The sequence below is a fragment of the Polyodon spathula genome, chromosome 22, assembly GCF_017654505.1.
Source record: "Polyodon spathula isolate WHYD16114869_AA chromosome 22, ASM1765450v1, whole genome shotgun sequence".
NCBI lineage: Eukaryota > Metazoa > Chordata > Actinopteri > Acipenseriformes > Polyodontidae > Polyodon > Polyodon spathula.
Genome location: NC_054555.1, coordinates 13748120 through 13769972, shown reverse-complemented (window position 1 = coordinate 13769972; position 21853 = coordinate 13748120). Strand labels below are relative to the sequence as shown.

The 21853-nt window shown below is 44.1% G+C and overlaps 1 protein-coding gene across 1 annotated transcript in view; it reads left to right on the top strand.

Moving 5' to 3' along the window:
* The first annotated feature begins 226 nt into the window (after positions 1-226).
* The window catches only part of phykpl (5-phosphohydroxy-L-lysine phospho-lyase), a 48085-nt gene continuing 26458 nt past the window's right edge, over positions 227-21853 (top strand). The window contains exons 1-9 of the mRNA XM_041222825.1: positions 227-307; positions 1381-1499; positions 2088-2247; positions 3902-3976; positions 5003-5090; positions 5868-5984; positions 6256-6338; positions 6876-7101; positions 20863-21017. Of these exons, the coding sequence (XP_041078759.1) occupies positions 255-307; positions 1381-1499; positions 2088-2247; positions 3902-3976; positions 5003-5090; positions 5868-5984; positions 6256-6338; positions 6876-7101; positions 20863-21017 (1076 nt within the window). The 5' untranslated portion in view covers positions 227-254. The remainder of the gene's footprint in view (positions 308-1380; positions 1500-2087; positions 2248-3901; positions 3977-5002; positions 5091-5867; positions 5985-6255; positions 6339-6875; positions 7102-20862; positions 21018-21853) is intronic.

Here is a 21853-nt window from a genome sequence, read left to right as displayed (position 1 = left end):
CCACAGAGCTGGCTATCTGCCGTTCATTTCAATCACATGTCTTATTGTTTACCTTTTTCTCTGTATCTTCCATCTCTTTTCTGTTGTACCCTTTTCGGGAATCGCATCAATTCTTTCGATGACGTCTGAACTCCTCACGTGATTTGGGGGGGGTACGCGAGATGCGCGCGCCATAGCGCTGTGAGAAGAGAGGCAGTCCACGGATAGGGCTGCAGTCAGGCAAGAATAGTGCATCGAAGTTTAGCACAAAAACCATGGATCGCTACAGGAAAGAAAAAACGCTGGAAATGCGTAAAAAACTCATAGGGTAAGTGTACATGTACAACTGCCTTGTGTTGATGTGACACCCTGGCACTAAACGTGTTGGTTTTTTTTTACCTTTGGTCTTTGATTGAAAGTGACAATATAGTGCAGAAATGATGACGTAAATAGGGAAGTGAATCACGGAATCGTTTCCTTGCATTTACAGACAGTTTTTTTTTTGGGGGGGGGGGGTTGTATGTAGTTTGAACTGTATTGTGATTTAGCACATGTCATTGTTCCAGTGCTGCGTGTGTGCTTTTCTTAAAACTTTGCTGACTTCGTGCAGATTAACCCCACACAAAAAACAGCTGTAAACCACCCGGCCTAGAGAACAATTGTAAAGGCTGTACTCTTGAGACTTAAAAGCATTTGTAACAAGACGAACTATTTTTTTTTTTTGTAAATCTATAAAGTAGTACTGTATGTATAATTAAGTATTTAAATATAAAATGTATGGAAAGGTACCTACTGTTATGTTTTATGTATAGAATATAACAATACTCTTTAGGCACTTTTTCAAATAAAAAGAACCAGAGTTGCGGCCTGTTTTAAAATGCTTATTGAGCTTTCAAAAAAAACCAAACGAACTGGGACTAAAACCCATGAGTCAAGAGCAGACAGCAACCTAAACACACCACTTTGCCAAAACCTACACAGCTATCCTTTTATTCATTTCATAATAATCATAAAAATATGTATCTATAAATATTTAACATGTGATTGAACCCACGCTTTAAGGGGAGAACGCAGTACACACAGCGCCGTGTTTTATGCTGAAATTCAAACTAAATAAATGTAGAAATGTTCTGCCGTCTACTCAGATGTGTCACGCTGGCCAAGCTCTTCCAGTCCGAGTCTGTTAATAAAAAAAGAAAAAGTGAACTGAGAGGATGAGACATCCTGACTCCCTGACAGTGGTGGTCAACCTAGTGTTAGGTCCTAATAAAGTACATTGTGTGTACATTATTGTATTCATTAGAAGTTGTTTAAGTGTACCACCATTAGTTAGTTCAGTAGTACATTGTTTGTGTAATGTGTATGTATCCTTTTCTGAGCGCTCTATATTGTCTTTGGTAGGTTGTCCTGCAGACTGTTTTTTCCTGACAATCCTGTGAAGATTGTCAGAGCTAAGGGCCAGTACTTGTATGATGAAGAGGGCAGACGCTATCTGGACTGCATCGGCAATGTTCATCATGGTAGGAAAATATTTGGTTTACCCACCAAACAAAAAAGTATTGATAAAGGAAATGTACAGACAGACAGGCACCCCCTTATATCCCCAGATTGTATACGTTCATACATACAGACACATTCTTGTGTCCCTAGACTCAGTAACACAGGAGGTTGTGTGGTCAAGTGGTTAAAGAAATGGGCCTGTAACCAGGAGGTTTCCGGTTCAAATCCCACTGTGTGACCCAGACCAAGTCACTTAACCTCCTTGTGCTCCGTCTTTCGGGTAAGTGACTGCAGCTGATGTAGAGTTCACACACCCTAGTCTCTATTAGTCACCTTGGATAAAGGTGTCTGCTAAATAAACAACTAATAATGAAAGAATGTGCTTAACAGATTTCATTAATGATTTATATCTGCACAGGTGGATGCCTCCACAGTGCCTCTGAGGGGGTTAGTGAGACTCTTGTTTTGTAAATCTGATTGCAGTACAGTAATCCAAAAATTAAAAAATGTCAGTCAGTGTAGCCTACCTTAGGAAGATGCATTATGAGATTGGTATTTGGTCAGATGTGACAGGTTGTGTATCTTATTTTGTTTTCATGCCTTGTTAGTTGGCCATTGCCACCCACTAGTTGTCCAGGCAGCCTCGGCACAGATGGAAGTGCTGAACACAAACACTCGCTTTCTCCATGATCACCTGGTAGAGTACGCACAAAGACTCTCCGACACACTCCCGGAGAAACTCAACGTCTTCTATTTTGTCAACTCAGGGTAAGCTTCTTCTGACAAGATTAACAAGTTCAATCTTCAATTTTCTCAAGTCAGCATATTTCTTCTTTAATTATTGGCAGGGTTTCCATGGAAAAATTTTAATAAGTCTAACGTTTTGTTTTTTTTCTCACGGTCTTTTGGTAGTACCTTTTGGGTAATTTTGGTTTCCATGTACAGGTAATTTTATTTTAGGAGAGAAATTCTCCTTCCAAATGCAAATAACCTAATTAGTATTAAAATGCAGGAGGGTCTATTTAAATGTTTTTATCTGAGTTCCAGTTTGGCCTTGCGCAATTACTGATTCGTTTGTAGGCTGCTTTGAAGAGCCGCACAGCCTGCCTTATTTGGCCACCAAAAAATGTAAAAAAAAAAAAAAAAAAAAAAGCACACATGGCATTAACTAAAAAACAACGTTCCATAAGAAAGCACTGTGTACTCTCCTTGTATTATTAGCTAAATGTTTTTTGACTGCATATTTATTTATTATCAACCTATTATACACGTACATATATAATATATACAAGTTTTCCTACAGAACCGTGGCTTTAGCAGTTTAGTCTTAGAATGTGTTTTTTGTTATTGGGGATCCAGTATCCCGGTAGTCCATACGAGTTGAGCACATTTCTCAGTAGATGCTAATCCACCTGGGACTTTCTGGAATTATTTGTCTATTTGAAAAAAATTGTGGAACCAGCAGTTTTTTGTTTTTCATGTTTTCGTTCTTCTTAAACACATCTTGCTCAATGAATTAGGTGAATGAGATATTAATTTTTAATTTAACTCTAGGTGGTCGTTCAAGTCTGCATCAGTAATGCACACCACCAACACCAATTCCCAGCTATGCTAATTTAATACATTTTTGAATACAAACATGACTTTTTTTTTTTTTTTTTTTCCTTGGGAAGTACCCATGATAGATGATAGTGTAACATGAATTGCATCTTATTGGTAAAGGGACAGAAAAGTCTAGACATAAAGCAATCAGCAATCCGATGACCAAACACGAAGAGAACAAAAGTGTAAAGGATGAAAAAAAAACCTGCCATTGCGTTGAGTGTCTAATACAAACAAAGAACCTGGAGCATGATTTTGTAGGCAAATCTAATTCTGCATTAAATGAATATTTAAGGCTCTGTTTTAATGATCTAAATGTGGGGGATCTGAATACCGCCACTCTTAAACTTTATATTGATCCAGCTGGGGTTTACCCCAGAGATGCATTGTTGATCAGTTGAAACCACTACATACATAAAAATACAGTGAAATGAGGTTTCTAAATCTGAGGGCAGTGGTTTAGATTTAGACCTCTGTCATACAGAAACAATGGCAATACATTCCATGGGAGATTCATTTATGGCTGTTGTCCTTGGGCATACCTAAGACTAATTTACACATGGAGATCTTCCAAAACTGCAGTAATCTGCCTTTGGGAGTGGAAATTGTGTCCCAGGCCTCTATACTGGTTCACAATGTAAAGAGCTCAGCACAGTTGATGGTGGAGTTTGTTGGCCTGAAAGAGGTCACTAGTTTAGAGAACCTCTGTGCTCCTCTGAAAACAAAAAGGATCAAAACCTAAATGAACATCAGGTATGAAGGAAGTAGAAGGCACATGCAAACTTCGACTATTGTAATGTGTGTAATATCTCAACCACAGCTCCGAGGCGAATGATCTTGCCCTTCGATTGGCTCGTCAATACACCAAGCATGAAGATGTCATTGTTTTGGACCAGTAAGTGCAACTATTGCATTTTAGTTTTATTGAAATCTCTGAAAACCCTGTCACACTGGTGAATTAGCATATAACTGTGTGGAATTCAAGGTAGGGAGTATTATTTGATTTTATTATTGTCTCGTTTCATTATCAGTAATGTTAAAAACAAATGATTATTTTTCCATTCATTAACTACACTGGAAAATTATGTTGTACAATTTCCCAGTAAAATAAATACAATATTTCCATTTGTTTTCTGCAGTTTTACCACCTATTGTACAATTTTAGGGATTTGTACTAGATCTGTCAATCAATTAAAATGTTATTTGTTTATAACAGCAACATATAATAATAATTTATTATTCAAGACATTTCAGTCCATGTGCAGCAGGATTACAGGAAAACAGTTCCGTCTCATTTGACAGAACCCTTTGAGGGAAGTAGTTTATACAGCCATGGCCAAAGGTTTTGCCTCGCCCTATAGAATTAACTGATTTTCCTTCACAAAGTCAAACGTGGCTTATCATATCATTTTGTAGTGTCTTTGATTACATGATGTTAAATAAAAGATCAGCATTGTGTTCCCATAGTTTTAAATTATGGCTCAATCCCAAAATTCTAGGTGGTACAAGACCTTTGACCATAGCTGTAGTAATTCTCCGTTTATATATTGATCAAGATTATGAGTACAGACTGATTTCACAATTCACGCAACGCTGTGGGCGCATTACAAAAACTGGAGGGTACATGCAGAGTGAGATGCAAAGGCAAAATGTTAATGACAGACACTCTGTGACACACCGTTGGGCTACCAGAAGCTTGTCAATACAGCAATGTAAAATTGAAAACTCAGCAAAACAACAGTGTTACACAAATGACCAACTACCCTGCATATTAGATACCCTTTCATGTATTATTTTATAATAATTGATTTTGACTACATTTTAATTGAAAACATTGCCAATTGTTAAACAGATCGAATAGCATTTTTAAAATCAGCTTGTACTGAGAGGCCTCACAGCTCTTGTGTTTCTTTATTCAAAGCGCGTACCATGGGCATGTTACATCGCTGATCGATATTAGCCCCTACAAGTTCCGAAAACTTGAAGGACAAAAAGAATGGGTTCATGTGGTATGTAATTGTAGTAAAGTGTTTCATTATGTGTACTTTTAAGGGAGTAATAACCATCAGCTGTTAGCATGAGCGTCTTTATCAGTTCTCTCCTTAGTGCTGTGCTAAATCTTATTTTTCTTCTGTTTTTTATATCCACTATGGTAGAGTGTTGCAGAGGACAGGGTTAGGGTCACACTGTGGTGTTCCAGATGTACTTTATTATTGAGGGGTGCTTTAAACTTCTGAGCTTTTTAAAAGGTGTTATAATTGAAACGGGAAATACTACAAAAAATTCAAACAACAAAGCATTAATTAGGATAACTGGTAGCTCATCTCCTTACCCAGTTACGTTTTGTGCAGATTCTACACAGTTCCACACTTCCTTGTCCCTGGTCAGGTAACAGTGCCTGCCATAGGATCTCACTTAGGTACACCGTGTCAGTCTGACACAGGAAGTGATGCAGTAACCAGAAAAGCAGTTTACTTTTCTAACGCTATAAAGTGGAACTTTGCATAACCACATTTAAATTTAATTTAAAAATAAATAAATAACTTCAGCAAAGATATAAGATGAACATTGATGCATATTGCTAAAAACTGCTCATAATTGGTAAGAAAATTTATTTTGAAGACTTGGCTATAACTTTTTTAGCTACTTAACTATCTTGAATCGGTTATGTCTACTCCAAGTATTCTATTGATTTTAAGTGCTTTTCTGCTGCCTCAGTTTCAGGACGTGTTTTTTCAAATGAACACATTTTAGAAATACTATTAACAAACGTATTTTCATTACAGGCCCCACTTCCTGACACCTACAGGGGCAAATATAGGGAAGATCACAAAGATGTGGCCCAAGCTTACGCTGATGAAGTGATACAAGTAATAGATGAAGCACACAAGAGAAACAGGAAGGTGAGTTACTCAAACATATCTCCTGGAACACACACGTGCCGTATTGCAGAGCTGTGGGATAAAGATGTTGAACAGTAACTGCAGTACACAAAGCAGAGCTTTAAATTCAGCTTCTATTATTACGTCTCCTAAACTAGGTAAGAAACTAGAACCATGCGCTGCGTGTGTGTGTGAAGGAGGTGTTGGGAATGAGGGCCACTCTACTTGCCTCCCTTTACTTTAACTACAATAGTGATTAGGCCCAAATGTTGTTGTTTTTATTTTTGCACAGATTGCTGCATTTTTTGCTGAGTCATTGCCAAGTGTTGGAGGGCAAATCATTATACCAGTTGGCTACTTTCAGAAGGTAGCAGAGTAGGTATTATTTTATATCTCCTGGTCACTCTGTCATACAGATCAGATATATTTTGCATGGTTGAAGTTCTTCCTTGATAAATCTAGGGCACGGTTCTGTAAATCGAAGCAAACTAACTCTTAGAGTAAAGCAGGGATTTGTTGCAGTTCATTTTCATGTAGCTCGAGGTTCAGCCCCCTATTAAAAGAATAAATACTAATTAGCATGACCAACCTTATTTCATGTGCTGTGGGTACTAGGAAGCAGCGGCAGTGGCAAAGGCATTCAATCTATAGTTGCATATCCCAAATTTATAGCAAAGATCCAAAATATATTTTACCTGAAAAAAATTGATCAGTGATAATGTACCCTATTCACAAAACTATTTTAAGGAATGTTTTTTTAAAGCCCATTTTGATTCATCAATTCTTTACCATGTATAAGGCATAATGTCGCTCTTATTTACTGGCCCTTTAAAGTCACTTTGCATTGGTTCTGTGACTGTTCTTAACAGCAAGGGTTCACAGTGTGAAGTTAACACCGACACTTGTTTTTAGGTATGTGCGGAGAGCAGGTGGAATCTTTGTTGCTGATGAGGTGCAGGTGGGGTTGGGCAGAGTTGGGAAACACTTCTGGGCATTCCAGCTTCAGGGAGAAGACTTCACACCTGACATTGTCACTATGGGCAAACCCATAGGAAATGGACACCCACTTTCCTGCGTGGCTACAACACAGGAAATAGCAGATGCTTTCACTGCCACAGGGGTGGAGTACTTCAACACTGTAAGTACAGTACATTTCAGCACAATCGTGCATTCGTGATGAAAAAAATCATCTCAATACGGATGTTTTTTCTATCCCTGGGGTAACACAAATGGAATAAGTGGGCACAGTATATAACATTTTTGAATCGGTGATAATGTACAGCAGCTATCAAGTAGAGCTGTGTTCAAAGGTTCGAAGATTTGTTCGCTAACCAGGAATTCAAAGGTAATTTTGAGCCTTTGACGGTTCGTCAGACGGCATGTCAGATTTTTTTTCTCTGTTAACAAAGTGTTTGACAATGTGTAAATACTATAAAATCTGACCTTTTGATTTGTGTAACACCTGGTACTTAAAGAAAAGTTGTTGCATTGAGATCCACCATCAGATCGTTTTACGTAGCTACTCTATATGGCTTCACCACCGTGTATTGGAGCAGGGTATTATGCAAAAGCACTGGGGGGTACTTATAGCAGCTATATTGCTTCAGTAAAACATGTACTAAATGTCCTTTCGTGTCAAAGCAAGTTTATCATTCGTTGTAAGTGCACAGCTTGTGGAGGATTTCACATCAGTCAGCTAGCATAAAACGGATGGTGGCTAAAATATACTGTGTCCCTATTTCTCTGTGGATGTCTGGTGTAAATTTACTTTTAACCAATATATTTATGAAAAATATCCATCAGTGTGGCAAATAACTGTTTTTATTACTGTGTTCACCCAGTCTGAAGTATTTTGTTGAGCTATGTTTTGTTTAGGGGAAACTATTGTGCAAGTAGTAAAGTGTAAGTATTAATTTATTGTTATTTTATAAAAGTTGCAAGTTTCTTTTTGGGTTTAAAAATAAATTTAAGAGCTGTATATGAAGATCCCAGCGGGGTTACAGTAATGTCTGATCTGTGTTTGGAATGGCTGTTGTGCATATTTATGTTGTATGTCTAGGGTTTATGTCACAACTGTGTCCTCGCCAATTACCATTAAAGAAAATACCCATTATAGCTCATAATGTAATTACTAACCATGATAAAAACACTACCTCAATAAGAACTAGCGATTCTGCCTTAATTATCCCTAGATTCATGATGAAAAGAGATTATCAATTAATATTATGTACGTTTAAATATTTCAAATTAATCATAAATGTGTATTTGTTATAAGACAAAAATAAATCTCACAATCCAGATTATTACTACATTTATTCATATTCTCAAAGGACTTATTCTGTTTGTGCGATATTTAAAACAAAATCTTCTAACACAGCCATCCTCTCTGTAGAAGTTACAGTAGCTGTGCAGCAGCACAGTGCAGTATCTCTGTGAAGTCAGTACTGTAGGCAAAAGCTTTTGTAGTTCCGGAGGCAGCCCATCTTTTCCGGGACAGCTTTGAAGATTACATCGTTGCGTCTTTGTTGAAGAACTTCAGATTTTGATGAGTTGAGAGCGATGAGATGTTTTGAAGAGTGAATCCAAGAGTCCAGAGAGAAGAGCAGAGCAGAGCAGAGCAGACCAACCAGAGTGAAAATCATTGTTTTGAGTTTTACCATAACATGATTTATAAGCGTTCCCTTGTACTTTAAACAAATCCTTGTCGGTCCTTCCATTGCTTCACAGTATTTGTTAGACAGTTACGTGTCACACAAAAGGGTGTGTTAGACATGCAATGTATCCGCCTATTTCGTTATCAAAGGATTTTACATTTATCATTTAAACCTCCTATTCAATATAACTTTAGTTACATTCATTGGAGAAACATACACATTTCAGTTTCATTCTCTATACAAAGTTACGATTACAAGCATATAAAACACATCATATTACAATCAAAGGATAATAGTTAAAAAGTTATTTATTTATAATATTCATTAAAACATAACAAACACTTCAGATTTATTGGGGAAACTTACTTAATATAACTGTTAAACTTGTGTCCACAAATTATGTAATTAAATGATTCTTAAAGCATTTTAACTAACTTATAACACAATAGTGGAACAACAGCATCATCACTATAGCTTGCTTTGGTAAGTTTTGTGACACCTTACAATCAGATAGCATTGTGGAAGTGAGCTTCAAAGAGTTAACACAGTTTGTGTTCTGTGCCTTATCTACAACGTTTGTAGTAAGTAAGTAGATCTGATTAAAAATGTTCTGGAATCGGTGTTAACAACCCAACCCCCACAGCAAGTCACACAGACAACAGAATTAAATACCTGAGAAATGCCTATATTAAAATGAATTTAACCATGAATTTCCTTGACATGGGAAACTGTTCAACATCTGATATTTTTAAATCTCAAACACTTCTCTTTTTTATTTTGTAAACAAGTTAGCAATAACAAGACACATTACAAGAACTTGTATATATTTTATTTATTCAGCCGATAATCATGATTATCGTGGTCATTTACAGCCGATAATCGATAACACAAAATTATATTATGGTCCAACAGTACTGTATACATATCGCAAGCAGCTTCAATTACGTGTTTAATACTCTTTGAAATCAGAGAAACAACTGTTCATTTACAAAATACAATTCAAAACAACTAGGTCTCATCAGCCTGTTTGCTTTTCATTTTGTATGGCTAGTTTTAAAAACTAGCAGTTAATTATGCCGGAAGCATTCTCCTTTGTCTATAAATAAAACCCCAGACAGTGCTGGTACATAAAGCATGTGTGATTGAGATAACTGTGCCAAGGTAGGTGTTGAGCACACAAGTCACTCAAGCAGCCCTGCATGGTGTGAACGTGTGAAGGGGGTAAAAAATACAGCTCATGACTTACAACAATATCATTGTTATCATTTTAAAGCCTGTCTTTAGGTCTTTGCAACAGAGTAAGAGTAAGCCCTGTCAGACCACTTTAGGTGGAATGACCCAACACTGATTTTGTCATTTATGTTTCTTTTATTTTAAGAAAGTGAAAATAAGATGCCATAATCTACAAAGAGTAGAAAGTTAGGTTCCCTATGAAGTATGAAATGTAACATTACCGATTGGGTGTTTAGCTGTAAAGACCCTGAAACCTGAATAGATATAGCTAAGCTGCATGCCAGTGCCTGTGACGTAGTCCTGCCTGCCCCCCAATGGCATAAGAAGACTGCACACACAGCTACCAGCATAATTTTTCCTTTCAGAACAGAACTTGACAGGGTAACCATAGACAGGTTCCTGTTGCTTCTATCTGCATATATTTTCGTTATTGTATATTACACTACTAATGCGATAATGTTTTGGTGTTGTATTATTACTTTTACTAATTACACATAATTTTGCATACAGCCTGTTGCTTGTTACTGTTGCAGTGGCCTTGTGCCCCGCGTAAAGCCGGTGGCGCCTGTCACCCCTTCCCACGGATCCAGTAACTTGATTCCGCTGACTTGTGCTCTCCTTACAGGCTGTTTAGCTCCGACTGGAGTTAAAAATAAAAGTTTGTTTTTGTGTACGAGATTATTATTATTATTTGAACTACAACATTGTGATTACTGTTTTCTGTGAGAGTTTCATTCTCTTGTCTGTTTTTCTGGGTTTTTTTTTTTTTTTTTTTTTTTTTCAGAAACACAAGCACGTAGCCTGTTGGGCTCAGCAGCTCTACGTTGACCACAGTATGTGTATTGGCTTAGATTGTTCGCAGTCTCTGCCACAGTATCTCGCTGCCATCTTGGTGTCTGCTTGCAGCACAGACCTGCTCCATTCCCAACCCGGTACCCATACCAAACAGGGGTCGAGGTTACCACACTGGTGCAAGTCACCGCACATGTACCGTACTGAGTGCACCACATCGAGGGTACCATACTGACCCAGTGCAAGTCACCGCATTTGTACCTTACTGAGTGCACCACAACGAGGGTACCATACCGACCCAGTGCAAGTCACCGCACATGTACCATACTGAGTGCACCACAGCGAGGGTAACATACCGACCCAGTGCAAGTCACCGCACGTGTACCGTATCGAGTGCAAGTCACCGCACATGTACCGTACTGAGTGCACCACAGCGAGGGTACCATATCGACCCAGTGCAAGTCACCGCACGTGTACCGTACCGAGTGCAAGTCACCGCACGTGTACCGTACCGAGTGCAAGTCACCGCACATGTACCGTACTGAGTGCACAACAGCGAGGATACCATACCGACCCAGTGCAAGTCACCACACACCGATGCAAGTCACCGCACGTGTACTGTACTGAGTGCACCACAGTACCATACCGCAAGTCACCGCACATGTACCGTACTGAGTGTACCGAGTGCAAGTCACCGCACGTGTGTACACCGCACGTGTACTGAGTGCACCACAGCGAGGGTACCACCGACCCAGTGCAAGTCACCGCACATGTAACATGTACCGAGTGCAAGTCACCGCACGTGTACCGTACTGAATGCACCACAGCGAGGGTACCATACTGACCGAGTGCAAGTCACCGCACGTGTACCGTACTGAGTGCACCACAGCGAAGGAGTGCAAGTCACCGCACGTGTACCGTACCGAGTGCAAGTCACACAGCGAAGGTACCATACCGACCGAGTGCAAGTCACCGCACGTGTACCGTACTGAGTGCACCACAGCGAGGGTACCATACCGACCCAGTGCAAGTCACCGCACGTGTACCATACCGAGTGCAAGTCACCGCACACCATACCGAGTGCAAGTCACCGCACCCGTACTGAGTGCAAGTCACCGCACATGTACAGTGCAAGTCACCGCACCGCACGTGTACCGTAGTGCAAGTCACCGCACGTGTACCGTACTGAGTGCACCACAGCGAGGGTACCATACCGACCGAGTGCAAGTCACCGCACGTGTACCGTACTGAGTGCACCACAGCGAGGGTACCATACCGACCCAGTGCAAGTCACCGCACGTGTACCGTACCGAGTGCAAGTCACCGCACATGTACCGTACTGAGTGCACCACAGCGAGGGTACCATACCGACAAGTCACCACAGTACCGCAAGTCACCGCACGTGTACCATACCGAGTGCAAGTCACCGCACATGTACCGTACTGAGTGCACCACAGCGAGGATACCATACCGACCCAGTGCAAGTCACCGCACATGTACCGTACCGAGTGCAAGTCACCGCACGTGTACCATACCGAGTGCAAGTCACCGCACGTGTACCATACCGACCGAGTGCAAGTCACCGCACGTGTGCAAGTCACCGCACGTGTACCGTACTGAGTGCACCACAGCGAGGGTACCATACCGACCCAGTGCAAGTCACCGCACATGTACCGTGCAAGTCACCGCACGTGTACCGTGCAAGTCACCGCACACCGCACCGAGTGCAAGTCACCGCACGTGTACCGTACTGAGTGCACCACAGCGAGGGTACCATACCGACCATGTAGTGCAAGTCACCGCACGTGTACCGTACTGAAGTCACCACACATGTACCATACTGAGTGCACCACAGCGAGGGTACCATACCGACCCAGTGCAAGTCACCGCACATGTACCGTACCGAGTGCAAGTCACCGCACGTGTACCGTACTGAGTGCACCACAGCGAGGGTACCATACCGACCCAGTGCAAGTCACCGCACATGTACCGTACCGAGTGCAAGTCACCGCACATGTACCGTACTGAGTGCGAGGGTACCATACCGACCCAGTGCAAGTCACCGCACATGTACCGAGTGCAAGTCACCGCACGTGTACCGTACTGAGTGCACCACAGCGAAGGTACCATACCGACCGAGTGCAAGTCACCGCATGTACCGTACTGAGTGCACCACAGCGTGCAAGTCACCGCACATGTACCGTACCGAGTGCAAGTCACCGCACGTGTACCGTACTGAGTGCACCACAGCGAGGGTACCATACCGACCCAGTGCAAGTCACCGCACATGTACCGTACCGAGTGCAAGTCACCGCACGTGTACCATACCGAGTGCAAGTCACCGCACGTGTACCACCGAGTGCACCACAGCGAGGTACCGATGCAAGTCACCGCACATGTACCGAGTGCAAGTCACCGCACGTGTACCGTACTGATTGCACCACAGCGAGGGTACCATACTGACCGAGTGCAAGTCACCGCACGTGTACCGTACTGAGTGCACCACAGCGAGGGTACCATACCGACCTAGTGCAAGTCACCGCACATGTACCGTACCAAGTGCAAGTCACCGCACATGTACCGTACTGGGTGCACCACAGCAAGGGTACCATAACGACCCAGTGCAAGTCACCGCACGTGTACCGTACCGAGTGCAAGTCACCGCACGTGTACCGTACCGAGTGCAAGTCGCCGCACGTGTACCGTACCGAGTGCAAGTCGCCGCACGTGTACCGTACTGAGTGCACCACAGCGAGGGTACCATACCGACCGAGTGCAAGTCACCGCACGTGTACCGTACAGAGTGCACCACAGCGAGGGTACCATACTGACCGAGTGCAAGTCACCGCACGTGTACCGTACTGAGTGCACCACAGCGAGGGTACCATACCGACCCAGTGCAAGTCACCGCACATGTACCGTACCGAGTGCAAGTCACCGCACATGTACCGTACTGAGTGCACCACAGCGAGGGTACCATACCGTACCGAGTGCAAGTCACCGCACGTGTACCGTACCGAGTGCAAGTCGCCGCATGTGTACCGTACTGAGTGCACCACAGCGAGGGTACCATACCGACCGAGTGCAAGTCACCGCACGTGTACCGAGTGCAAGTCACCGCACGTGTACCGTACTGAGTGCACCACAGCGAGGGTACCATACCGACCCAGTGCAAGTCACCGCACGTGTACCGTACCGAGTGCAAGTCACCGCACGTGTACCGTACTGAGTGCACCACAGCGAGGATACCATACTGACCCAGTGCAAGTCGCCGCATGTGTACCGTACTGAGTGCACCACAGCGAGGGTACCATACCGACCCAGTGCAAGTCACCACACATGTACCGAGTGCAAGTCACCGCACGTGTACTGTACTGAGTGCACCACAGCGAAGGTACCATACCGACCGAGTGCAAGTCACCGCATGTGTACCGTACTGAGTGCACCACAGCGAGGGTACCATACCGACCCAGTGCAAGTCACCGCACATGTACCGTACCGAGTGCAAGTCACCGCACATGTACCGTACTGAGTGCACCACAGCGAGGGTACCATACCGTACCGAGTGCAAGTCACCGCACGTGTACCGTACCGAGTGCAAGTCACCGCACGTGTACCGTACCGAGTGCAAGTCACCGCACGTGTACCGTACCGAGTGCAAGTCACCGCACGTGTACCGTACCGAGTGGACGGCAGCGAGGGGACCTTGCCGACCGGGTGCAAGTCATCGCATGTGTACCATACCAAGTGCACCGCAGCGAGGTTACCGTATTGATCTGGTGCAAGTCACCGCACGTGCACTGTACCGAGTGCAAGTCACCGAACGTGTACCGTACCCACACGGTGCAAGTCAATGCACGTGTACCGTACCAAGCGCAAGTCACCGCAGCGAGGGTACCTTACCAACCCGGTGCAAGTCACCGCACGTGTACAATACCGACCCGGTGCAAGTCACCGCAGCGAGGGTACCGTACCGACTGGTACCATCTTGGTCGAGTACCAGAGGACTTTTCTTCTTGACCTGCCCTGTTACCATTTTTACATTACTGTACAGCGGCGGAACGTTAACGCAGTAACTCTGCGATCACCGCTTCTTGGTGTCTTTAGCAGGAACGGAGCAGGTCGGTGACCTCGGTACCAGTACAGTACGGGTCCACTCGGTTCGCACTTACCACGGGTAGCACTGTACAGGGATCAAAAACCACACAGTCAGTACCCACACGAGACTGAGGGAAACCCGCTTGTTAGACCACCCTCACTGACCACCAATCACTGAGCATATATAAAAAAGCCACCCTATCAGGGCCCTGCTGTGAGGGGAAAGTCCCTCCCACCTCCTCCTGAAGAGGGGCGTCCTCACGGTAGCACATCGCCATTTTCTTTCTAAATCAGAGGTCAGCTGGGGACACAACCTCGAAGGGTAATGGTTGTCATTCTCTTTCAGGGAACCAGAAATATGGTAATAACCTAACGTTCCCTTTCAATTGAATGACAACCATTACCGAATGGGAAGCTGTACCAAAGCTGTCGTGACTCCAGATTACCGACAGTACAGCCCCACGGCGATAGCCTCAGAGCCCACATGACACCTAAGGGAATGCCGCCTGCAACACCCTAGAGCCCAGAGAGGGTCTTGCTCAGTTTGCAACATCAAGGCGGTAAAATCGTGCAAATGTCCGACTACCTGTCCATGCAGCCGCATTGCATAACTCATCTAATGAGGCGCAATGAAGGAAAGCCCACGAAGTTGCCTGGCCGCTGGTAGAGTGGGTCGTAATGTTCCCCGGTAATGGGGAGTCTGTCTGTTCATACGCCAAACGTATCGCATCTGCCACCCAGTGCTCTAGTCATTGCTTCGATAGGACCTGACCTCTAGAGCGGACCTCATAACAGACAAACAGCTGGTTGGACTGTCTCCAGGATGCCGTCCTATCCAGATAACAGTGCAGAGCCTGAACTGGGCATAGCGTCTGCTGTCTACGGTCCTCCTCTGACTTGTGCGGGGGAGGTCTGCAAGTTTCCAAAACCACTTGTTGGTTAATATGGAATGAGGATACCACCTTTGGCAAAAAGGATGGATTTGTTCTTAATATTACCCATGAGTCATTTCCAGTAAATTTCCATGTGTCATCAATGGACAGCGCATAAAGCTCACTTACTCGTCTGGTAGACGTAATGGCTATTAAAAATGCCACCTTCAGTGAAACGGCTCAGTTATGCTGACGCCATGGGCTCTAATGTGGGACCCATATGGGCCCCCAATACCACTTCTAGATCCCACTTGGGGACCATACTTTTCATGGGAGGACGAAGCCTCTGAGCCCGTTTAAGAAATTGCACTGTCAGTACATGTGCCCCAGGGAACACAGAGTCAGTTTTGTCATGGTACACTGATATTGCTGTCAGGTATACCTTCAAAGTGGACTCTGATTTTTCCTGCATCAAACAAGTGTTGTAAGAAGGTTAGTATCATCTCAATAGGGCAGGTCACAGGATCGGCACCTTAGGCAAGGCACCAGTCTTGGAAAACTTTCCATTTATATGAGTACTGGGCTCTAGTCCTCAGCACCCTAGCAGATTATAGTGTTTCTACTACCGCATCTGGCAAACCTCGTCTGAATCGATGGCTACGTTCAACAGCCAGACCCAGAGTTGGAGCTGGGCTGGGTTCGGGTGCCATAATAACCCTTCCCCTTGCTCAGGGGGCCCCGCGCGGCGGGAGCTGCCACTGCTGACCCGACAACATGTCGGAGAGGAGAGCAAACCAGGAGTGTCTCGGCCATCTGGCTGCAACCAGCAAAACCTGTGCTCTCTCCACCCTGATCCTCTCTAGTGTCAGGGGTAATAATGGTAGCAGAGGGAACGCATACAAGAGCCCCTGTGGCCAGGGGTGAGCTACCACGTCTAATCCCAGGGGGCCCCCGTTTCTCTCCATGGAGAACCATAGGGGGCAATGTGTGGACTCGGCTGTGGCAAAGAGGCCGACTCGTGCAGGTCGAAACCTCTCCCAAATCTGTTGCACCACTTGAGGATGCAGTCTCCATTCCGAGCTGTGGAGCTCTTCTGGACAGGAGGTCTGCTGCCTTGTTGTCCACACCAGGGAGGTGAACCGCCCTGATGGAACGCAAGTTTCTGTGCGTCCAGGACAAGAGTATGTGCGCTGCGTGATAGCCGCCTTGGTGGTTTATGTAGGCTATCGCTGTAGGATTGTCCATCCGGATCAGCACATGTTTGTGCACTAACTGCTGGCGAAAATAAAATAACGCCAGGTTCACTCCTTGCAGCTCTTGGGTATTTATGTGCTCTCGCTGCCATTGTCCCTTCCACTGACCTCTTACTCCTCTCCCATTCCAAACCACTCCGAACCTGGAGGCGTCTGTAGTGACCACTTACCTTCTGTGAGGGGATACGAGGGGAGATCCGAGGCGCAGATTGCCAGGACGGAGCCACCACTGCAGTGTCTTCCAGCATTGTTTGGACACTCCCACCAGCCGGTACCGATCTCGGACCAGGTGCATCTTGAGCGTATTTACCCAGGCCTGAAGCGGGCACATTCTCAGCAGCCCTAGTGGAAGGATTCTCGAGGCGGCTGCCAGCAGCCCCAACAACCTTTGATATACTTTGATTTGTAGGAGAGTGTCCTCTCTGAATAGGGAGAGTGTGGCCTCCAACCACCGAATCCTGTCTTCCGACAGTGAGGCAAGCATGCTCGCAGAGTTCAATCAGATCCTCAGGAACACTGTGGACTGAGACGGTACGAAGTTGCTCTTCTGTTGATGTATTGAGAGCCTTCGACACATGATCTATGACTTGTTTTGTGTGCGCCAGTGCAGCTTAGAAGTAGGCGTCTTGCAGGTCGATCGACGTGAACCAGTTGCCCGGTGGATGGACTGGAGGATACTTTGTGCTGTCAACATGTTGAACTTCCTCTGTTTGAGGAACAAATTGAAGACCCTGAGGTCCAGAATAGGTCTGAAACCGCCATCCGTTTTGGGCACTAGAAAGTACCTGGAGTAAAAGCCTCTGAGGGCATTGCTTGGATCTACCAAGCGCACAGTGTTCTTCTGTTGAAGATTGGCGATCTCCTGTTGAAGGAGTATCGCTTTCGCTGGCTCAACAGTGGCGGAGCACACCCTTGAAGGGTGGCGGACCTATGCGAAATTGTAGAGCGTATGCTTGTCTCATTGTCGATAGCACCCAGGAGTGGGTCGTTGCCTTTGGTCAGTCCGGTTGTGAGGGGGGGTTGGTGGCAGCCAGGGCCCCTCAGGGGCGGTCTCCCTTGGGCTTATGACGGGGCGGGTCTTTCTTATGCCTTGGCCTCAGTATCTGTCTCCAGCCGGAGAATCGGTGGTCCCTTGCTGCCGGCTCTGCCTCTGCCTGCTTGTCTGTTTTGGGGTGGCGGGCGGTGTTCAGGCCCTGTTGCCCCCGCAGGCTGTGAATGCCACCTTGGGTGCTGGCGGTAGGCAGGAAGACGCGAGAACTTGTAATCAACCTCCGTGGACTTGCAGGCTCACATCAATGGTCGCTCTGAACATCTGTAATAATCGGTTCCGAGTGGTTGGTGCTGATGGGTAGCGCGGCCGGTGCCGGGCTGTTATCGGCTCCGACGAGGTTCACCGGTGCCGGGAACGACGCCGAAGAGAGTGCTGTCGATGCCGAGGGGTCGGTGCTGAGTCAATCGGTGCCAAGGTCAGTGTCGATGTGTAGTGCGGTCGGTGCCTGGCTGTAGACGGCTCCGAAGCTAGTCACTGGTGCCGAGTCAGTCAGTGCCGTGATCGGCGTCGAGTAAAACGCTGTCGGTGCCGAGTGAAACGGTTCCGTGGTCGATGCCGCTGGTAGGCGTGGTCGGCACCGGGCTGTAGGTGGAGCTGAAGATGGTTACACCGGTGCCAAGTCAATCGGGACCGGGTAGGCACTGTTCTTTTCTGCCTCAAGTTCGGCAGGAAAACCCAATCGGCATGGTCACCGCGGGCAAGCGCAGCCGCACTAGGAGAGCCCGAGGCTTGAGAGGGGCGCTAGGCCCGAGCTGTGTTTTTTTTTTCCGGTCGCTGTGGCTGATTTAAATTGGCATAGAGGACGACGGCGTGAGCCCGTGGGATCTTCTTACAGCACTAGAACAGCTCTCAACACGGTATTTGGCAAGAGGATGACAGCTCTCAACACGGTTTCTGGCAAGTACACGAAGACTCGTGCAGTGAAAAAGAGAGTAATGGCCGCTTACCAATTTCCCAAGAGGGATTTAAATCAGCTCTAGTCAGTAAACTGACGCGAGAATAAGGTAGCAGCACTCTCAAGAATGCTCGAAAGCGTGATTCTGCCGTTGATAAGTGAAAATTTGACGGTAAAAAAACGACAAACCTGCCAAATTCGGGCAAAGAAAGCACAAAGCAATCTGTGACCTTTCTCAGTGAAGTGAGAGATAAAATGGCGATATGCTACTGTGAGGATGTGCCTCTTCAGCAGGAGGCGGGAGGGACTTTCCCCTCACAGCAGGGCCCTGATAGGGCAGCTTTTTTATATGTGCTCAGTGATTGGTGGTCAGAGAGGGATTTTCCCATTCGGTAATCATTGTCATTCAATTGAAAGGATAATACTGTGGAAGAGACTGCAAGCAATCTCAACCGAAGCTGATATATCAGTCCAGCACAGCACTTCTGAGCCCAGCAGCTGTGCTTGTATTTCTGTAAAAAAAAAAAAACACAGAAAATATGAGAAATATTTATCCACAGAAAACAGTTGTAACACAATTGCAGTTCAGAAAATAAACAACTTAAAACAAAACAAGAATTTTTAATTAACTCCAGCCGGATCTAAATAGCCTGTGAGGAGAGCACAAGTCAGCCCACTTATGTTGCTTGATCCCTGGGAAGGAGCGACTGAAGCTACTTACTTCACGCGGGGTACAGGGCCGCTGAGGGGCGTAACAAACACGCTGGAGTGCACAATATACACAATTTTTTTTTAAACTGTTACAGCGTAAATGAAATATTTAATAAATTATGTAAAACACAATAATTAGTGAAAATTACAGTCCTAAGTAACAAGTACTTATCTGATACCAGGCTGCTCTGTCAGGTCCATTCTTGAAAGGAAAAATGGCGCTGAGATCTGTGCACACAGTGCTGTTGTACCCTTGGGGGTGGGCATCACTGCGTCACAGAGAGCTTTGATATATAATATTCAGGTTTCAAGAGGTAAACATCCCTTAGGTAATGGTTATAGTTCGTACTTGTCGTAGTCCTATTAAGCATTTCCTACTCCATGACAGCAGAGCTGCCGTAAGCAATATAAACCTGCAGTCGTTGTAGTGCAGTAGCAGTTAACCTTTCATAGCATTCATTAAAGAGGAGTGGCCTCAATCAGGCTCAGTATTGCACTGAAATGCTTTCATCAAAACATATACATTGTTAACAGTCCCATTCAGTCTTGTTGGTAATTTGCTGCTGCTGTCACTATCAGCAGGGGATTTAAAATGCCATCTTCAAGCTTTGTCACCAATCAGGAACCAAACGAGGAATTCAAAAGTTACACTGCTAATCGATATTTGTATTGTGGACTTATAGTTACTATTTATTGGTAAGGCTGTATTATTTTCAGGGTTATCACAGATTTCATGTTTTCTTTTTAAATGTTTATATTGCCGTGTAATAGGTAGTTTCCTGTGACAATTTTCCATTTCTGAAAGAATAGTGTAAATGTAAACACATTTGCCTTATTGCAGCACTACCTTTTACACTGCATTTAGGAAGCCAGTTTAGTTTGCTTCCGGTAAATGACTGAACACACCGCATCTAGCTGGATGATTTCTTTAAAATCAAAAAAGACACCAGCTGCATCAAAGATTTGAAATATTTATTCTAAAGATCGCTCTGTCCTGTACAAGAAACAGAACATTTTGTATGTCATGTTGTCATGTTTTTATTTTATTTGATAATTCACTGATGGTGAATGCCTTTCAAAGGTGGACATAAAAAACTAAATATTCTACAATTTAGCTTTTGCTGTTTTTCAGGTAAGCATTTCAAAATGTAGGAACATTTGTTGTGTGATAACTTTAGAGAAAGTAATCAATTTTGAATGTGACAATGCTATTTTTTTGCTACTTTAATAACTTGCTTAATTGTGAAACAACTTGAATAACTATTTGTAGACCATGAAATAAATGCAGCCTTACTTGTTTGACACCTCCTAAGTTACATTTCCATTGTGTTGGCTTCTAGTTTGGAGGGAACCCAGTATCATGTGCGATTGGACTGGCGGTTTTAGATGTCATTGAGAAAGAGGACCTTGGTGGCAATGCGATGAAGGTGGGCAGCTATCTCCTGGGACTGCTGAATGAGCTGAAGAACAAACACCCCATTATTGGAGATGTCAGGTACCTGTATCTGGCCTTTGATTAGTTTAGGCTATTGACGGCTGTGTCTTTGGAACAGCTCATACAAATATGAAGCTGTATATATACTGCAGTATTGCGAGGAACAGTAGTTCATCGTACAAGTTAGAAAAACTTGTTGGAATCTACCGTAAGTCTCTATACAGCTACAAGAGTTTTGCTGTTTTCACCATGTTGCAGCAGCAAAACTAAATCACTTAGAATTACCATCTGTACCAGTACCAAAAGTCTGAAACTTTCTTACATCAAATGTAAAAAAATTAAAAAGTGTGTAACGACTTTTCAAACAAAAGCTAAGTAACTGGTGATTCCACATGTTGGTCAAAGTCACAATAAACCAGGGATCGCAAGCAGTTTGATATCCACACCATTTATATTAAACTATTTATGTTTTAAAACAGCACATATTGCACCAAAAACATAGTAATAATACTTTTTTTTAAAATTACCGTTGTTTGAATTTGCAATATGACGTTCTTGAAGAGCGCAAGGCCTTAGCCCGTGTGCCACTGCGCTCTTGTTGAAATGCGTTAATTTTTTAAGGTTACATCCATGCCTGACCAGCTTTAGCTGATAACCTGAAGGTTCTGCTCGATTCTAGAAATGCTCTATTTCCTGTTTGAAAATATCCAGTTTCCTGTTTGGTAGATACCATAGAATGAAATTGTACACAAGAGTGGCATGTAGTTTCCTTGTCTAAATCTCTGATCTCTGTTAAATTGTAGTTCCTCGTTTAATTAAAATTAAATAAAAGAATTATTTATTAAGTAGAAATAAATAAGTGATTTAGACATGCATAGAGGAATAAAAATATTTAG